The sequence below is a fragment of the Haliaeetus leucocephalus genome, unplaced genomic scaffold (genome assembly GCF_000737465.1).
Source record: "Haliaeetus leucocephalus isolate CR32 unplaced genomic scaffold, Haliaeetus_leucocephalus-4.0 Scaffold160, whole genome shotgun sequence".
Lineage (NCBI taxonomy): Eukaryota > Metazoa > Chordata > Aves > Accipitriformes > Accipitridae > Haliaeetus > Haliaeetus leucocephalus.
Genome location: NW_010972596.1, coordinates 294,177 through 315,141, shown reverse-complemented (window position 1 = coordinate 315,141; position 20,965 = coordinate 294,177). Strand labels below are relative to the sequence as shown.

General features: G+C 39.2%; 1 protein-coding gene across 1 annotated transcript in view; it reads right to left on the bottom strand.

Annotated features, from left to right (window-relative positions):
* HNRNPLL (heterogeneous nuclear ribonucleoprotein L-like) overlaps positions 1 to 20,965 on the bottom strand; it is a 28,146-nt gene that overhangs the window by 6,684 nt on the left and 497 nt on the right. Inside the window, exons 2-7 of the mRNA XM_010562448.1 lie at positions 12,494 to 12,612; positions 11,528 to 11,765; positions 7,143 to 7,228; positions 4,734 to 4,830; positions 4,566 to 4,638; positions 538 to 609 (exon numbers count right to left, since the gene is read on the bottom strand). Coding sequence (XP_010560750.1) covers positions 538 to 609; positions 4,566 to 4,638; positions 4,734 to 4,830; positions 7,143 to 7,228; positions 11,528 to 11,765; positions 12,494 to 12,612 — 685 coding nt within the window. The remainder of the gene's footprint in view (positions 1 to 537; positions 610 to 4,565; positions 4,639 to 4,733; positions 4,831 to 7,142; positions 7,229 to 11,527; positions 11,766 to 12,493; positions 12,613 to 20,965) is intronic.

The window sequence follows — 20,965 nt, the reverse complement described above, 5'->3', positions numbered from 1 at the left end:
CAGCCAGCAACTAAGCACCACGCAGCCACTCACTCACTCCCCCCCCATCCAGTGGGATGGGGGAGGAAATCGGGAAAAGAAGTAAAACTCATGGGTTGAGATAAGAACGGTTTAATAGAACAGAAAAGAAGAAACTAATAATGAATAATGATAACACTAATAAAATGACAACAGTAGTAATAAAAGGATTGAAATGTACAAATGACGCGCAGGGCAATTGCTCACCACCCACCGACCGACACCCAGCCAGTCCCCGAGCAGCGAATCCCTGCCCCCCCACTTCCCAGTTCCTAAACTAGATGGGACGTCGCATGGCATGGAATACACTGTTGGCCAGTTTGGGTCAGGTGCCCTGGCTGGGCATGAGAAGCTGAAAAATCCTTGACTATAGTCTAAACACTACTGAGCAACAACTGAAAACATCAGTGTTATCAACATTCTTCACATACTGAACTCAAAACATAGCACTGTACCAGCTACTAGGAAGACAGTTAACCCTATCCCAGCTGAAACCAGGACACATCCTATGTTACTTACCATAACCATCATGTCTAAATGATGATGGGTGCTCTCCCAAAATAGCTTGCCTCTGGCGACCCTTCCCTCTGTCTAACATGTGGGAAGGGAAAGAAAACAGTTTAGTATGCACAACTATACACTTGATTTCTCCAGTTAAGACACAAAGCTTCTAGTTAAGAAGCAAAAAAGTAATTTGAGTCCTTGTTAATTTTATAAACAATTTCTCATTCATTATACGGCTAAAACCACAAGCTGTAGCCCTGGGACACCAAAATTAAATGACTGCCTCTGTATAACAAATTGCACTTAAGTTGATTTGGGGCAGTAGCCAATGAGGAGATGCAGACATTTAAAGTTTATGGATATACCCAATAGTTTTCCTAAACAGACACCACACATTAGTATAGATAACACCATACAGCAGGATTTACCTATGTGTCTCTTAAAACAAATTTGAAATGCAGTACTTTTGAAAGACAGTACCTGAATCATAATATTAGCTTCAACAGCAACACATTTTCAAAGTGGGCTTCTTTCAAGAAGTTTCAGCATAAGCCAACAACAACCTGTATTACATGGTTTCATAATCAGTAAACAGAGAGCATTACATATGTGTACATATATATTTACAGAACACCTACTGATTTATGGGCGTGCTGAAAGGATTGTACATTATTGCATTATCAGCAGCACATAACAGTTCAACTGAAGAAAAACATCACTGAATAATGCACTTAAACAACGGTCAATCCTTTAAGAAAACCCAGTTCTCTAGGATATAAAGTTAAGCAAGGGGTCTACATTACTGGAGGAAAGCAATGCATCACAGCCAAAGCTGTATTTTCTAATCAGGTCCATGCTGCATGACAAAGAAAATCTAAACTTCCAGATTTTTTTGTGGTAAGCAACAACTGATTTCTTATAATTAAAAAAGCCACGTTGAAAAGGTGGAGAAGACATTTATCAGTTTACAACAGTTCCCAGGAAATTTAGGTATGACTGCTGAAAATGGCAACTCCAGCCCGGTGCAGCTGGAGGTATTTCCCCTGAAGAACAGCAACTATTTGCATTAGAAAACACAACAGTGGGAGATGAAAACACATGTGCCCTTTCAGCTCAGTATTTGGAGGACAGGCTCCAAGTCAGATATTTACTTTGGCAATAAAGCCTGAAGAGAGAACCGTGCTGAATGCCTTCAAATATATAGAAGAAAGATTACTTTTGTCAAGTTTTGTTTTTCTATTCCCTTTTCAGGGTAACAGCTCTGGTTCTTGGCTCTAAAAAGCAAATAGGCAGTCAGATGAAGTGTTTTGAGCATTTAAACTGTATGCAGTAATCATCATTCAGAAAAATCAAGTTTATAATACCAGTCTGTGGAGTTAAATCCTTTGAAACTGCACAGAGTAATATAATAAAGGACCATATTCTTTCAAATAAAGAATTCTGGGAGACCACAGTTTGACAAATACTTCCGCCTCGTGATGGTGTAGTCCACTGCTCTCTCCTTGCCCCATACTCGTTCCTTCCTTGAACAAAGTCCCTCAATTGTGCCAGTACAAATACTTGTGCAAACAAGCATTGAAACATGAGAACTGATCTGTGTTAAAAATAACTCTGAAAGGAAAGATTCTTTATAATCTACTTTAAGTTTGGGGTTTGTGGTTTTTTTTGGTTTTGTTTTTAAATCAGGTCCTTGAGTCACTGCATATGCTGGTATTACCACCAAAAGAAATGCTCCAAACTACAGTTTGAACTTTCTGGCTAAAAGCAAGTAGAATACTAAAAGTCAGCCATTTTTGGGGGGTTCAATCTAATGGAATATGGGTTCATAGCAGCAAGCACTTATTAGGAAGTTTACCTAAACGGAGAAATACTACAGGGAAGTCTGTAATTTGTTACCATAAAGAACTAAAAACAGTTCTTTAAGAAAAAACACATTAGCAAAATGCATTTCCTTCCTAAAATTTGAGGGGGGATGTGAAATTCTGAAAGGATATATTAGCATGCCTGTCCTCAGAATGAAAATTCCTTTGGGCTATGATCTTGTTTGCTGCAGTCAGATCCCTACAGTTTGGGTCACATTAGGTTCAAAAGCCAAACAATGCTGCTGCAAGAGTAAATTGAAACACAAATATGAAAACACACTCTCTCTCTGTCCTGGATTACTTTATGGGCAAAATTGCTCTAGATGCCTGCTTTTTCAAGCACATTTCAGTATTCATTCAACAATTTATATTCCCATTTCCTAGATAAATGGATGTGGGCCACAGGAAATGAAAACTCATGCTATATACAGTATAGCATGATATAAATACATATAATGCAAGTCTAATTCTTTTCCTCTTTATGTGTAGTAGAGTGACATATAGAAAATAGAGACAGACTGTCAAAGTAACAAGGAAAACAAGAGAGTAGAGTGAGAGTTCTTGAGAAAGAGCAAGCCATACCTATCATAAGTTTTTCATTTTCCACTGTTTTCTCTAGCTTGGGGAACATTTAGTTCATACAGCCATATCTATCTGCAGACCAATTACATAATGTAATTAGATGCACAATGTTACAAGTCAGCCTCCAAACACTGCACTGATCAAAAGATATGAGGGTCAAATTAATCCTTCAGATTTTCAGAATTCAAACCTTCGGATTTTTTTCTTGCCCTTGAGTTTCTTCAAAATCCCTTTTTTAACTCAGGAATTTGAGAAAAAATTTGAATCCTGATACAAATAGTCATAATCTACAAGCTGCAACCAATACTGTAGCTCCCTTGTTAACTTTTTACAAGAACTTCATTTTGAAAATTCAAGCCCTAAGTTTTAAGTTGTACAACAGGTTTACAAGCCCAGCGTCTCTGCAGAATTACTCTGAAAGTGCGTATCACTTGAGACGGCCAAAGCCCTGGTTCTCATATAGCCTTTGATAGGTAGATACTCTATCTTGGACACATTGTCTTCACTTTTCTAACTTTACATTGCACACATTACTGTACATAAGTTACTGAACACTGCACTCAATAGTTACAGACTTTTTTTTTTTCCAAAATAAACACTTTACAGGAGTTAGGCTACACAGCAATTTGTCTTTACATATATAGTTATAGCTTTCACTGACACGAGTTAAGCTCTGGTAATTTTTACAGCTGAGTACTTAAAGAGACAGTATGCCTGTACCAATTATGAATCTCCCTATTTTAATACTTAAGTATAACTGAGGGGACCTATCTGATATTGCACTGCTCAGTTCCAACTATCTACAGATAAGTATTAAACTTCCCTACTACTAGACAATATTTACACTGTTAAGACTGAATGCAACTCTCACATACAGCAAGTAAAAAAAAAGATTACAACGTCAATGATATCAACAAGAGGCTCTTAATTTTGGAGGTTCTCAATTTTTCAATTGTAATTTTAAGGGAAATAAGACCAGCATACATACAAACTTGAACAGAATGGGTCCAGTCTATCATGTTATTCATCCCATACAAATCTGAAGTACTGAAAGGTCCTCCTTTAAAAACTTGTGGTGGTGGTGCATGCAGTATGCAGACAAGGTGAATTGCAAGTCTGAGTTTTTTCAGAGGGTTTGTTTGTTTATTTGTTTGGTTTGGTTTTTTTTTTGCTGATGCCGATGTGGTGCATGATGAAGTGTAGAGTCAGCCTGCTGAAGTCCTCTATCCTTCTTAATGCCTCGTCCAACATAGGGGAAAAGAGTTCTTTCGAAGGAGAAGCAGTGTGCAAGTTTGTAGTTTGTAAGGAATAGTCTGTACCAGGTTTCCTCTCCTCCAAAGAGAGAGAGCTGCTTGGAGAAATGCAAGTCCTTGAGAACTGCGAAGGTGCTTGCAGGTGTGGGCTCCTTGTTGAACTAAGTGGCTCAAGCACACGGCAGTAGGGGGCCCTAGGGCTCAGGGTTACTTCCCTGGCGTGTGAACACAGCCTTCAGCAGCACTGGCTTGCTTTGAAATGACTATTGCCATACAGCCTGACCACGTATAAAGGATTGTCATTAGTACAGTCAAACATCTACAGTGATAACATACGAAAACCTACCTCGTCGGCCCAGATACGGCTTAGTGTAGTCCCAACTATCGTTGTCGTTTCTAATGACATTAAGTCGAGTTGGCTGTTCAAACAAAGTAAAAGTGAAAAAGGTTAAGTCATATATATATATATATATAGTTTTTCCAGTAAAATTAAAAGAGAAGGTCCAAGCATTACCCTTGCATATTCAATTTTTAGTGTGCAGCACCCTGCATAGATATCTGCTCCATTGAGTGCAGCCTTCGCCTTCTGGGCACAAAACACTGATTCAAACATACACATCATGTTAAGGTTTTCTTTTCACCAGGTGTCTCATCCATGTCCCTTTCTGCTGATAGGGCTTTATTTTTGTAGCCTACAGATATTTCACTATTGTATGCCTTACAAGAACTCTATACAGACTTTAATATAAAATTACCAACAAGTGTGTATATATATGGGTTCAACTTCTGTTAAGCACCTGTTTTTGAGATGTAAGTAGCACATGACGACACCATTCTATATAAATTAGTAAATTCTTCAGTGTGGATTATAAAGATGCAAGCTTTATTCATGCTCTGAGCTTAGGCTGTTTGAAAGGGGTATCCTGGTGGATTTAGTAACTTTCATCAGAGGACACAGAAAGTTACCAGCAAGCCTAGAGAATATTTGAAGGGAAAGTTTGAAGGGAAAGTTCAAGCTGCATCATTTGGGAAGTCATCAGAGCTCAGGGGTGAGAAGGCATGACTTAAGACAATGCATCCCTTCTCACAGCTAGCATTAGCTAGAGACTTGTGGGTAGGGAGAACATGAACTCAGCAGTTACTTTACAGCGAAAAGAACTAAGAAACAGTATGCCCTTTTCAGCTTGTTAGCCAAATAAAACCACAGAACTCAGAGATAATTTGAATGAACAAACGATCATCTTGCATCAAAAAATACAACACGCAGATTGCTTTAAATCCACTGCTCAAGGCAGATGCAAGTACCAGGCTCCAACATACAGGTTATTTCATATCCTCCTCATACACCAAGATGAGTTCTGTGACTAGCACAAAAATGTACCTGAGCCTTGGCACGTGGCAATCTACAATCTCATACATACTCAAAAACATACAGCGTCAGAAAGCCCAAACCTTGCAGCAGACCAGACATTTTGCACCATCCTTTGATACAATTTAGTGAAATTTTTGAAGTAGTCTGTATCAATAGCATATCCCTTGTGTTTTACCACATTCCTACAGCCCAACTTCTTCCAACATGATGTAGGTTCACTGTGGAATTTAAGAGTGAGAAAAGTTAAGCTTCCCAGACCTCTAAGGAATTGTTTTGACACTGGCTAGAACTGTGGGAGCACATTTGCAAAAGTAATGGGTACTGCAATTAGCATTGGCATTTGAGTAAATTTTTGAACTTTTCAAACAAGGCTTGTCTTGAAGCTCACTTCCCCACCCCCATCCCAAACTGCTGCATTACTTTGCTCACATTTGTGAGTTTCCTTTCAATTGCTGGTTGTTTTTGTTTTTAGTGAAAGACATGTTGCAGATTTCAATTCAAAGGACAGAAGCATGGCAGTTTCAGACTATGTGCAGGATCCTCCCCAGAACTTCCCTAATCTTTCACAAGATGCAGAATAACCTCCAACTGTACAAGTCATCTGATCCAGGCAACACCACTTACCACAAACTTGACACGCTACCATAGTAAGTCAAAATACTGTCTGTTAGGACACACAGTTTAAGTCTTCTACATAGATAAACAGCTTGCTTTTATGGAAGTTAGGGTAATTCTTTTTGCCTGGCAAATCATCAGTGCAGCCACCGGTTAAGTCATACATTACAGAAGTGACCCACTAATAAAGCCTGCCACATCAGTAGCATCTGAAATCACAGAAGAATTTGATATGTTGGTACAATTTTGTCCAAATAACAGCTTGGAAATGGAGAGTCATCAGTCTCTGTGAAGAGGGCTATCAGAGTTTTATAAACTAAGGCGTAACCACATCAGACTTTGGACTTTGCAAACCACAGTAACACATCAACGACTCTGAACATTCATCCCATGTACAACTTAATGCTACAAATACAGTAAACAGTAGGATAACAGAGGAGGAAATTTCCTCAACACATGATAAACACATCAAGGAGGCCTAAGTTGGTCTCGTGCTTTATTAAAGCCAGAATAATAAACCAAGCAGTATATATTAGAACTATTTTAGAAGAGTCTGAAGAAGTCAAACTGCACCTCTGCAATCCTTTACCCATTTCCTGAGTATCAACACAGGCAGAAGCCATGAAACTTTTGTGTATAATGCACTGTCAAATCTATGACATATTTCCTGTCTGCAATTACTCGCTTTAGGGCCACTTATAAACATCATTATCAAGACCACTGTTGACACTGTCATTTTCCTATAAAGACGAAATGTTCAAGTGCTATTCTGTCTTGCAGACACAGAGAAATTGGAAATTACCACGTCTTAGACAGAAATTAAAAAAAATTGGTCTCAAAATTACACAGTATTTTTCTGACATTCTCACATTAAATCCCATCTGCAGTTAAGAACCTACAGCAAAAAAAAAAACCAAAAACACTCAGAAAGGATATTCAACCATAGCTTGTATTCCATTTCTCTTGAATATAACAATGCGCTGAACTTTTCCAACAGGGTTGCACACGGTATACAAGACATCCTAAGAAAGAAGAAAGAAATACTTTAGTCAGATGTGAAATTTCAAACACTTTAGGTCCACAGAACATTTTCTTGCATTGACATTTCAATGCCAGAGAGCAAAGAAAAGGCTTGTTAACTTTTCATTTATAATTTTCTCTATACAATTTATACATTCATGATTAGCACTTTTATGGATTAATATAGTACAGGCAGTCAAATCTGAAAAACAGGAAAGCTTCTATAAGAAGTACTCATGCAAACATTAGTTAAACAAGTATCTTCAACTGTGTTAAAACCCAATAATTGCATCCATGTCTCAAGCTGTGCTCCCTTTTAAGCATGCACTGCAGTAGTTTTACCAAAGCAAAGAGAGACAAAATGACACTGTAGTTATAGCACATTTCATTTCATAAGACTCTAGCAGCTGAGGATTTTTTTAATTTTTCATGTTCATTTTCAGAAGAGTAGTCAGGGGTAGTCCACGATTTAAGCTTAGGTAGCTTATCAAAAGGAGATTTTCAATCGTATTCACCTGAATCAAACACACTGCAAGTGGTTACTGTGCTTCTCCACTTAAGGCAGAGAAAGTTTCTGACAGGAAACACTGGATTCGTGCAAACTCATTGTTAACACTCTGCTTTCACCAGCATTTGTCTATATTACAAGGAACCAATAAAATTCAAGACCGTCTTCAGTGCTGCAGGGGAACCAAACAGTAACAAGAAAAGCTCGCCTTACTGCACATCAGGCCAGGCTTATGATGTGCTAGGAGTAATCTCAAACAACAGCCATTTACACACAATTCTGACATCACGGTACCAGAAACTAGTCTCCAGCATGAATTTGGCCAAGAAAAGTAAGTTTATTTTAGAGTGATTATACACCCATACTCCCAAGACTCAGGCTTGAGAACCTGAACAAACAGGACTGTGATTTCTTGAAACAATTCACCTGTTAGATCATGTTCAAACAGCTGAAAAGCACATAAGCTTTACTAGACAGCCAGTTTCATAGGTAAACCTAGCAAGCAAAGGCATGCTCAGTGAAACAATCTACCACAATCTATTTTTTCCTTCCTTTCTTTCTATCTAAACGAAATACTTCCAAGCGCTCATTCCAAGATCTTAGTGTATGTCCTCAGGTCTATTTGGGGGGCAAGGGGGGGGGGGGAGGAAGTAGATACAGTATTTATTATTATGTCCTGCAGAATAGCAGAGGAATTGGGAGGCAAAGTGGTGGGGTGCATGCTGGATTTCTTAAAAACAAAAGAAACACACCCCCACATACACAAAAAGAAACTAGAAAAAGAGGATGTCTTATTGCTGGCTACAGCTGCAGTGGTGTAACTCCTGGCTTATATAAAGTACCATAAGCTTTAATATACTGGCATATTACCACAAAAAAAAAAAAAAAAAACCAACAAAAACCAAACAACAAAAAAACCCAACCAAAACAAACCAAAAACATTGTCCATGCTCAGGGGCCCTACTCCAGACACTAGTGAATGTTTTGCGTAGCTAAATGAAGCAAGCAGAGGAGATGGTCAACCTTAAGATTTTCAGAAGTTGAACAGACATTTTTAGAAAGGATTCAAGCAGCCTGAACCCCTAAAAAAATAAGACTTATGACATCATTTATAGGTGTATTTTCTATGCACACTCAATAGCAAAAACAGCTGCCCTCCATCTCCTCTTGTTTGGGAGAAGAGAGTCCTGAAAACTTTCCAGCTCCAGGTGACATTTATTTTCAGGCATATGACTATTTTTCACAATTTGTCTCAAAAGATCTCTTCACAGCCACTTAATTAAAAAAAAAAAAGTTGTCTTTCAAAATGTAAACTCTTACTCAAAATGCCATCAGTGTCATTAGCCACCAGGCACACACACAACTTTTTGTTTAATTCAGCTACTTTAGATTACCAAATCAAGCAAGCAATTCACAAGATACAGTAACATGGGATATTTTAAGTAAAAAATTAACACTAGCATTATGTACTTACTAGACTATCACAAAAAAGGAGGTGTAGCAACCTAATCTCAGAAGAAGTTGACAGTTAAGTTTAAGACATTTCAATTGCCAAGGCATACCACACCTTCCTCATGCATGTACAGAAGATTTAGAAGGTAAGCGAGAACTAAACGGCAACAGCAGAGGTATAGCTGAACAGACAGTAACAACTGCAGCAGCAGGAGTCACTTTGAGAAAGTCTGTTTCAACAAGACAAATTTGTCTCTTCTTACGGACAAATGCCTGACAAAGTTCTGCCCACAGATAAGGAAACCGGGAGACAGAACTTCAAAGACCTGTATGGGACACCTTAGGCAAAACTTTTTCAAAACACCAATCCTCCACCACAAAGGGGTGGAAAGCAATTAAGAATTAAAGACAGTTAACTTGCCCTTCACTACCACACCCTTCTAAAAAAATTCTGCTAGGAAAGAAGCAGGTCACAATTGTAATGGAGGAAATAAGCTGCAGCAAAATTTTAGAACAATTTAGCTTTTTCCACAAGATGCCCTTGAGCAGACCAATTTCTATGCAAAAACTGTATCTTGTTTTGAAGGAAAAGCTCTTAAGAACTATGGAACAGTTTATTGCAGTTATTTGGACTTGCCACTTAAAACTGGTTGCAATTTTTCATCTATTTCATCCAACTGTAGTTCAAATTTAAGGAGAGAAATGTGTTGAAGAGGAAGAGGTGGTGTTGGGCTTTGTGGTTTTTTTGATGGTTTTTTTTTGTTTGTTGGGGGTGGGGTGGGTTAGTAATGCAGACTGCCTGAGACATTCTTAACTGTTTCTTTAACCCACTGGCCAAGCGCAAAATTTTTTTTTTTCTCATCACATTCCTACCTGTTAGGGTACAATTGCTCTTCCCGGCTGCTATGACTCTACTAGTCTACACTACTTTCAACGAGCTCTGATGCCTGCAAGTAATTTTGGAAATCTGTCTGCAAACAGCTGGGGGCAGGCAGGTATTTCTTGCTTGTTTGTTTTCAAAAAGGAGCTACTGTGCTAGAGACTTCATCCTCAGAATTTCCATGAAACTCTCCTAGCCCAGAACGATGCTTCTGCTACTAGTTTCCTCAAGCATCTACGTTCCACTCAGCTGCTTACACAAGCCAAATTTAAAATGCATGAATGAAACGTAGTTGCCAAAATTTGTATTGTAGTCACATGCAAAGAATACTTAAACTTAGTGGATTTGTTCACACAGCTCAAAGCAGGTATATTTTTAAAAACTGATGAAAAAGCAACTCATACCTTGCCATGCTTTTCTATAAAGAAAACTGACAGGAGAAAGAAAATTCGTCATCCACTAATGAAACAGGCAAAAACCTATCGATATTCACAATACAGTGAAGCAAAAAGCATGATATGGAACTGACTACTTGAAGTAATTTCAAGAATGCTAAGCTTCTATCAATTTGCTAACATAATATACGGCATGTTAAACACAACTTAGTACTTGCATTAAGTTACATGGTTCCACACAACCCACTTTGATCCATATTATCCTGTGTATTTCCCTAAGAACAAGTAACTTATGCTTGTATCACAGTATTACAAGTCTGCTTAAAGCAGACTTTTTAATTTTTTCCTGAAATATTCCTGTGCAATTCGTGTGCTATAAAATCTTTATGAAAAATATAAGTATTCAATGCATGAGAAAACATGCATTCTTAAATGCTAGCAAAAAATACCTGTATCATTAAAAAAACATGCACACATGCCATAAATAGATGGCAATAAATTAGGATGCAACTGTATATATGGTATGACTTGAAATGCTGAAAAGTAAAATGTATCAGCCCAAATAAAAGTGAGGAAGATTCCATCAAACTGGAGTTGATCATCAACAGATGAAGGTTTCAACTCTCCACAGAGGAAATACTTAAGAATGAAGGACTGCAATACAATAACCCCTCCTACTGGAAAAACTACTTGGCTATTTAAACATACACCACTCAGAACCTAAAAGCTAAATGACATTCCTGATGTTGCGGCAACACATCTGGAAATATTTCAGAAGCATGTAGCAACCTAAACATTTCAAAATCCTGACCACTGAAGTCTTCAAATGCATTGCAAAATATCTGTACAACGAGACTTAATCACCTCGAAAACATTTTTTCCAGAACATGCATGTTACTTATGTGAAGATGGTGTAAAGCTTTGGTAGGTGAATTTAACTCCTGACTCAAATTAACAGTGTACAATTTTAACAAATAGTACACAATGGAAATAATGTAACAGAGATTGCGGCTCCCTGCCTTTTATTATTTTATTTAAAAAAAAAAAAAAAGAAGAAGAAACATACCACTGTAATTGGGTAGAGAGGATTCTGAATTGACAACAGGAGAACTTTATTTCCACCAGATGGGTCATCAGTGTTCCCTGGCCGAGTAATCCTCTTACTTGTTGAGTAGTTGAAAAAGGCTTGCTGTCCAGCAATGTATACAGGTTCATCTGCTGCAAATGTTACACATTTCTTCGCACTTTCTACATTTTCAAACTCCACCAGAGCCTGGCGCTTAAATGGCATCATCATGACATAGCTGGTGAGAGAAACATTACAGTAAGTTTTCCTATATGCTTTACGCAAAACAACTCCAAAGTCCCATAACTATCATCTGTGTTTTTTCTAAACAATTCCTAACAAGGACATCAAAGGAAGGTAAATCTCCCTGCTCATGCTTCCTAAACCCAGTCAACACATTTCTAAAGCATTTGCACAAAACAAAGAAATGCAGCTATAAGATAAGTAATAAGCAGTTCTTTTCCTAAAAAAGTTTAATCATTTAATGCATAAAAACATTCAACCAATACAACAAACAGTTAATCACTTACTAACTTACTTTCTCTGAGTAACCATCTCATTCTTGAAGGTCCTACCATATCACACGCGCTGCTCCCATACAAAACCACAGGAAAAAGCATCATCTGCTCTGTGGCCTATCCTTGTTTTTGGCATATTCACTCATATCATGACAACCACCCTCGTGCTGTTCTGCAACTCAGTTTAGCTACAGCTCATATTAAGGCCAGGACTAGCTGTGCCACTGAAGTCTGATAACAGACACCAGGGCATGCAGACAGTGTAACTCCGCTTGACCAGACTTGCCACGTACAGAAAGAGAGAATCTTCACACAGCTAGAAAATCTTTATGCTTTACTAAGTTCTGGATTTCAAATGGCTATCATAACTTATTTAAAGAGGTCCAAGAGACTTTTAAATAATGCTCCCAGCTTGTCCAGAGACATTACTTTATACTGCTTGACATACCATATGGTTCCAAACTTTTCAAGAGCTTCCACAAGGTCTGCTTCCACAACTGATTCACACAGCCCTCGGACATGGACGACAGGAGAAACAGAGACTTTGTGATGACTTCCCCCAGCATCCTAGCAACGAAATGACATTTTAAAATTCAACACAGAACAAGGAATACTGCTATCATTAACTAAAATTAAATATTTGGCAGACACTACACTGGGTCCAGAAGCAGCCATCTAAATGCACAATCCAAGCATATTTTAAATAATTTAAATTTTCTTTCCAAACAGGTTGCCAAGTTCAGTTGCTGAAATCTACTTAAAATAAAATGCTTTGCAGATTTAATTAATTGAGTTTGCACAGGCAAGATTTTTCTAATATAAAAAAATGCCTATTTAACACTTGGTTGAATTGCAGGAGGTCTTCCACCCTATTCATTGAAAGCATAAAAAAAAATACTTGGACATGCACAATAGCTAAAATGTTTCTGACGCTCTTCCTGTTTGTTTATGCCAGCATTTGTCTGAGACAGGATGGGGGGATAAAAAAGCAAGAACAAACAAGGGCCATCAGTAAACTGAACGAAAACTTAGTATTTTTCTAATGTATGAAGACCTGTGCCCCACAATGCAAGAAAACGCCAGCTCCAGCCAGCTCCATACTATACTTGAAATAAACCCAACCTCCCTTCTAATTCTGAACACTCTTCATACATGTTTTTAAAAACTCACAATTTCTGTACATATGGGCATGCTCTCTCTTTTCACCCTAAGGTTGACTACCATTAAAAGATTCAGCTGTTGTACATTAGCACACAGAATTCCCACTGTGAACATTTTTCAGAGCTACTGCTATGACTTCAGACAGTCTCAGTTCTGTGTGACTGAAGAATTCGAGTTGGAACCAGCTCATCTTTCCATGCAAAGCCTGAAGTAGGGCTGAAATTTACCTTATATATTGTAAGACACAGGGGTAAAAAAAAAAAAAAAAAGAATGAAATGATGGAAGCCAATAATGAGAGATAAACAAAGAAAGATTAGAGATAATAAAGGGCACACTAAAATATACTGTAATTACCAGCACCCAAATTTCATACATGTTACAGCAGTGTAAAGTTGATGTATTAAAATTTAGCAACTACATCAATGAGTTTATCTAACAGATCAAGTCTTGTTGATTTTTCACTTTTTTTCCATAAGTAGTAGTACAGCATCTTCTGAAACTAGAGAGAGATTCTCATTTGTAGCACAAAGGAGCATTCAGCTCCAGTAATCAACCACAATGATTGCTACTACTGCTACAGACATTCCTCTCTTCCCCAGCTGTTTGAACTACAGATTCAAGGAAAAAACACATTCCAGATAACTACAAATTGAGTCTTGCGTGTTTAATTCCTGTGTTCCATACACAGCTCTCCCAAAACAATTATGTATTTTTTTCTTTAAATCAAGGATTTGATCATTCTGTTTGAACCAAAAGCCAGCACTTCAGACTTTGTCAGATGTCAGAACAAACTGCTGTGTAATTTTTTACGCTTAGCTTACATTTTATTCATTTGCAGTATGAAAGAGTTTTAAGTGGGAAGACGTTTCTTTGAATGAGAGCTGTGACAATTGTGGGAAAACACCACTAGTGATATTTGCATAAGATACCATATATCCTGAATTAATCAGCTGAGGCCTACAGCAGTAGTTGTGATCAAAGTAGTCATAAAAGGTTAATACTTTGAACTGCAAACACTTAGGCAATTGCAGAAGGAACAGAATTACACAGAGGTTTTTCTTTTCGGCTTGTATGTTCTCTATACACACACTTTTCAAAGCTGAAAGAAGCAACTAAGGAGACCTTCAAAAGAAAACTACAATAATTACCAGTTTTTCCTGCAAAGTCTATTACTCTAAGGTGTTAAGATAGCAGGCACCTTTACTTCACAGTCTACAGAACAATCAGAAGTTATTAAATCAATTATTCATTGCCCTGCATACTTGTTACTATATGAAGATCCCAGTTAATGCTAGGGGTATGCATTTTCTCTTCTTTTGTTTTCTTTTCTTTAATGCATTTAAGAAATCTCACCTACAAATATTTCTATCTAATCAGATGGCAAATACAAGCAATGATTTTCTCACTGAGGCAACGATTCATTACAAAGAGCTACCTTACTTAATTAGCACCCCCATACATCAAGTCAAGCTTTTCAGAGAGTGGATCATAACAGAACAGTATTTCTCTCTCCCTCCCCTTCCCACGTCAATCTTCTGTTATAGTTTCAGTTCACGTTTCTTTGTCATGCATATCCCTTTGTATTTTTATTTATTAGCAGTCCATTTAAGCTTGCCTACTGAAGATATAAATCTTTCTAATTGTACAAACTCTCTCAAAAATTAAGACTTTTATACTTGCATCTTCAAATCCATTATACATGAGTTATACACACATATACAGGTGTCCACACTTCTGCAGCTGGAATTATTCTCAGAACCATCAACAAATACAAATTCTGCTTTCTTTTATAGTTTAAGCAACACTTGGCTTTCCAAGCCAAATTTCCTTCTCCCGTAACACCACATAGAAAGCGTCCTTTAGTAGGGTGTTGTATAGTAGGAGATTTAGCAAGAATCCAAAGTTGTAACACTGCTGCTATTGTAGTAATTTGTGCAGATGCTCAAGAAGCATAGAATAAAATAAAATAAAAAAAAATAATAAAAAAACAACCACAAAACCCCCACAAAAAAGTGAATTTCATGGCAAGTGACTGAGATTTAAGGACTTATCTACATAGCATTTCAGAAACTAATGTATACAGATAAAACCATTGAGGTTATAAATAGCCAAATCAGAGGGCCTCTGCTTTAGTCAAAACAGTTTCTAATGAGCAGCAGTAAACAGCAGCACAAAAACCAAGCGTAAGTCAGTCCTGAGCCAGGAAGCCACAACCTGACATTCATAGAGCGTATTGGTGAAAGACACAAACATGTGCCACAGGCATATGTTTGAGTGCAAAAAAGTCTTCACGAAGGGCAGACATACATATTATCATCAAACAAGTTTTGCAGCTACCAAGCTGCAGTATCACACAAATCTAGAACAATCCTTGATTTCCTCTAAAAGAAGGAGAAATAAAAGCACTAGACCACATGAAAAATCAAACATGTCTTTAAGTGTAAAGCGCCTCCACAGCTAAGATCAGAACATATACAACTCATCCAACTGGTGCCATAATTTCTTCCCAGAGCTGAAAAACGTGGGATTTTGACCAAGATCTCACAGTCACTGTATCTTGAAAACTACATGTGCTACAGATGGCTCACAGACAAAGGTTACATCAAAGCATCTGCTCACATACAGATTAACCATTAACAGCATTTCTCCACTTACAAAGGAATCTTTCAGTAATTCCAACTCCCAGGATGGCACAAAAGCCCCGTGCAAAACTCCAACACAACACTTGGACACCACCAAAGCCAGGAGAACAGATTAGCTAACGTTACTGCTGTGCCCATTAATATATATGGCTTAAGGATTTTTGAAAGCTCAATAATAATTTCTTGAAGAATCATTAGCTAGACAGAAAATGCAATTATTAAACAGATGATGGAAAGAGACTTCCCTTCTAAGTGCTCAAGACTAGTAACAAGGACAGAAAGGGTTTCCCTCAAGAAAGAAGCTAGGAACTTAAAAATGCTTAACATTGAAACCGAGCTTCTGTAGAGAGCTGAGGCACAAAGGGAAGTGCTGACATAACCAAGCGGATGAAGCACAAACAAGTTACTTTACGTAAGACTGCAACAGAAGCAGCTTCAAAGAACGGCTGTAGCATTTTAACATCCATTCTTTGGTGACCTACATAGTTCTAGACAACATTTTACATACATCACTGGTTTCTTACTAAGAAATTACGAATTGCCATTCCAAAAAGGAAGAAAGTCGTCACGGGCTCTAGGATGATGTCTCTCTTGCTCACCAATTCCAGATCAGAGAATTTTTCACCATTTGCACATAAATGTGTCCTTCATCCTTTCTCCAGACACTTTCCAGTCAGTATATTCACCTTAGTTTTTATTAGTTTGTACTACCTTTTTTTGACTATCTGCGCCTTTACCATTTCTCTGCTTACCTCCTCCATCTTTTTCTCCTTACTGCAAAAGGATGGCACTTCTCCTTCATACTGTCTCTCTCCTAGGTACCTAAACATACTGTTATTTTATTTCTCACCATTCAGATTATCTTATTCATTCTCAACTTTTTCATCTCACTGCATCCCTCTTAAATGCTCTGAAATTGCTTTTATAAATGTGACAGGACTGGGGGGGGAAGCCCCACAAGGTTGCTATTAGGTACGTAAGCACCCAAAACTTCATTAATGCCTAACTATGGACTGACCTGCAAGCAAATGCCTTGCAGGACGTCAAGGGTAGCTAAAATTACCACATTATAAAGGCAAGGTGAAGGTACACAACACATTCCCCAATAATCTCAGCTCTGCCCACTGAGGATGGTCTGATGAGGAAAGACTTTCATAAGCAGATACGCAGCATTTCGTGCACACTCTTCAACTGCTGGTTGTACTACATGACGATGGCATTAAAGCTGTTTGCCCTGTCAGACATCACCCCTGCTGATCACACCTGCGTGAGTTGAGCCATTCTGTCTCTTCCCTACAGAGATACAGGAGACACCTCTCTCCATGCCACCTGAAATTCCTGTAGCTTTGCAGTGACAATAGTTTTTCCAGTACACAGTGAAGACAGTGTCTCAGAAAAAGCAACCAAACAAGACAAAGTTAAGGTTCCATGGCAGTAGAATATACCAGTTTTGTATATCCTGGACTTTTTTGTTGGTGGTGGTTGGTTGGTTTTGGGGGCTGTGGGGGTGAGACTAGGCAGGAGGAGGGGGTTAAGGTTAATCACACCCCGTATTCTGGAAGGCTACCTGGCAATTCAGTTTTGTTTTGGATGTGGAGTTTGGGGTATCATTTCTCTTGTTTACCTCCTCCTAGCACTCTCTACCACTGTGTCCTTTCAATGACTACAACTGCTACTGAACGGAATACCTGCACTCTGGCCCCTTCTGCTATTCTGAATCTGCCCTGGAGTGGTCAGGCAGTTGGACTAGATGATTGTTGTAGGTCCCTTCCAACTGAAATACTCTATTCTAGTTTATTTTCCTCTCTGCTCAGCACAATCTGAATCTCCCTTTAAAAAAAACACACACAAACAAACACCACCCCAAAACAAAACCCCACACGACACAGAGCATCATCAGGAGATTCAACCTGAGGTGTTGGAAGAAGAACTAGCGTGAAGGTAATGTTTTGGTTTTTGTTTTTTTCTTTTGAAGGAGGAGGACAAAGGAGGGAAGATGATTTACACTTACTCCATAACCGATTTCTAGGATGTACCTCATTTAAGAAATATATATACGAACAAGTCGCTGCAAAATAGGTCAAGATCTGAACTCATGGCCATCTAGCGACTGTTACTGCAACAGCCTGTGAAAGACATGAAGCAACACAGTTGTGAAGCAAGCTGCTTTCCATTTACGACAAAGCAAGAACACTGCACGCAGGAAGTTACAGCGGAGTAGCTGGTAAGATGCAAGTTCACATCCCTATCTTACCTTGTGGTAGCTTGTTACGTTTGTGTATTTAGACACCGCATCTCACTTCCCCAACTGGAAGAACAGGGATAATAGATCCTCCTTATTTCACAGAAATACTTAAGAATAGGCATGGCAGAGATAGCGAGGCAGGTGGATGCTACAGAAGATACAGGTTGTATAAATACAATGTCAATCAATGAAACTGAAATTTAAGGGAGGGGGAGGGGATGGAGCTGAAAGGCCCTCCAAACACCCTCAAACGCAGCTCTTAATCCACATTCTCCCAGTGTCCTGACCCTCTGCTACACTGTGATTCTGACTCCTCTGCCAAGGCTTCACCACCACTCAACACTGCCTCTGTAAAAGTCATTCTTGCAAATGATACTCTCCCCCACAGAATACTTCTGCAAGACCACTTTCTACCCCTCCCCTGGTCAATATTCTGGTCTGTTCCTGGCTCTCCATGCTCCTCAGCCTTGAGATGAGCCATGAGAAAGAGGATACACCTCCGGACTCTGAGGAGTGTCCACATGAATGGGAAAGAGGAAAAAGAAGAGCAAAATAAATCTTGGTTTTCCCCATCTGGATCTCGCATACAGACTTCTAGGCACGCATTGGAAAAAATAAACAAAACAAAAAAAACAACCAACCAAAAAAACCCCAAAACTCTTAGAGGCATGAAAAGCTTATTCAACCCAATGAAACAGTCCCAGAGGAACAGGAAAATGCCACAATAATAAATATACCTCAGCAGGGAGACCCGACCAACCTGATAGCAGGGTCCTACCACAAAACAGTTTTTATACAAAGAGAGCATATAATCCATATGAGTGTACAGTTCACCGATATTCTAGGACGCATGTTAGGAAAAAAAAAACAACAGTCAGGCTACCTGACTCCTACCACTCTTTCTATCCCAGTCATCCATTCTCCCCATTTCTCCTTCTAATGCCCCATTCCCTGTAGTTCCTCCTTCTTCATCTTCACTTATTCTTTTACTGCTCTCTTCTGAGCACCCCAGGACACTTAAACACTTCTTCCCATCTCTCAGCCTACCTTCATCTTGTATGTCTTTGCCCTGAGCCACATAAAACTTTTATAAGCTAGGAACATTTCCCTGGAGAGAAACGAGTAAGATGTCACAGAATAAATAAGTTTCCTGCACGTTTTTCTAATCTATTAGAGAAAAAAACCTAAAATTCACATCAACTACCTCTAACAAATAGATACTGGCATTATGCTGTTAAAAGCCCCACATAAAATTATTAACAAAAGCACTCGGTCATTCGTTTTTCATATATCCACTTGATGTTATAGCTTATTCTTAAGAAATTAGTTTGATCTCTCTTATCAAGACAACTTCTGCCTCTCCCATAGTGGACCTGTGAATACAGCTTTGCCAATAAATCACCAGAGTCAGTGACCACAAACCTCCTTGAGGCACACTGCAACTGACACAAGCTGACTAAAAATCCTTGTGTTCTTGACTTGCCACACATTTCTTTCAGTTTCTTGACTCACGAGACTGAGCACACGCCATGAAATCCAAAATGTAAAGTTACAGACATATTCTGTGCTCTCATTACCTAAAGGAGCAGGGCAGTATGTCCTGCACATTAACTGCGATAAATGGAGATACTAAGGTCAACATGAAGAGAGCCAGAACCCAGAATGAAGGAAAAAAAAGAAAACAGTAAGAACTAGCTGATTTCCCAAAATACTGCAGAAAAGAGGAAAGGCAAGAGCAGTATCTTGTTCCTACCTGAAACGCTGCATGATGTCCAGCTCTCCTATGTGACAAAATTTCAAGATAACTTAAGCAAGCATATGGATTTCATTCAGAACTGGCCTTTAAGACAGAGCACGGTGCCAAGCCTTGACTGCGACTTGACAATGCTCTGTCACAAGAACTACAGAATTAAAAAAAAAGTTCTCTCCAGAGGTGTATCATCTTTGCTGAAACTTATCGGGCGACTTTTGTACTAATTTAGCAGGTACCCTCTCCACCAAGAGGTTTAACTGACAGAGAGATGGTAACAGCAAATGTCTCTCATTACCCTATCCCAGTGCTAAGCAAGTTCATTTTAAGCAATCATGAACCAGAGGTATTCTGAATTTCAAGGTCTGCCATTAAACCAGTGTTTTCTTGATCTGGCTTTTTCGAGTGAGAAACAGAGAGAGAGAGCCATCGAGAAGAAAAATGGTTACAATCAGCCAGACAACTAGTTAGCCAAGAAATCAAACAGCAGACACAAAAGTATCGCCAGCCCAAATTCAGGGGTCCAAGACTATCCCGATACTTAGATACAAATTCATGAAGAATAAAAGGTACGTAGCAAAAAATTTAGCGAACGAGCGTGCTTATGAGCATTGTTCGTGGGGGAGAGAGCAAGCAGAAATACAAACGACTTTAACAAGGAGGCGATCATTTACGATCAGCCTTACCGCCGTATGCTGCCAGACACAAAAGGTAAAACAGAAGGATGAAAGAAATCCTCCGCCTCGCTCTCCTCCCCCGCTCTACGTTTCTATAGTTACACTCGGCAACAGGGCAGGCACAAAACTTGCGGTGGCAATATCCCAAAAGGCAACAACCTGCCCACGGGAGAGAGACACAATCTCAGAGCTGCAAAACCCAAATCACGCCTCTGTAGCAGACTGCGCGCTCGGTCCCTTCCCCCAGGCGACTACGGCCGCAGACAATTAGCCGCGCAAGCTGCGCACGCCTACGGCGGGGAGGAAGGCGAGAGGGACCGGACCCAGCCCGGCTCCCGCCCCCCCTCCCCGGTGAGGAGAAGCGCGGCCCCACCGGAAGCGCCTCCATGCCCGGGAGAGAGGTCCGGCGGGCTCCCGGCCTCGGGAAGGCCGCGGGGCCGGAGC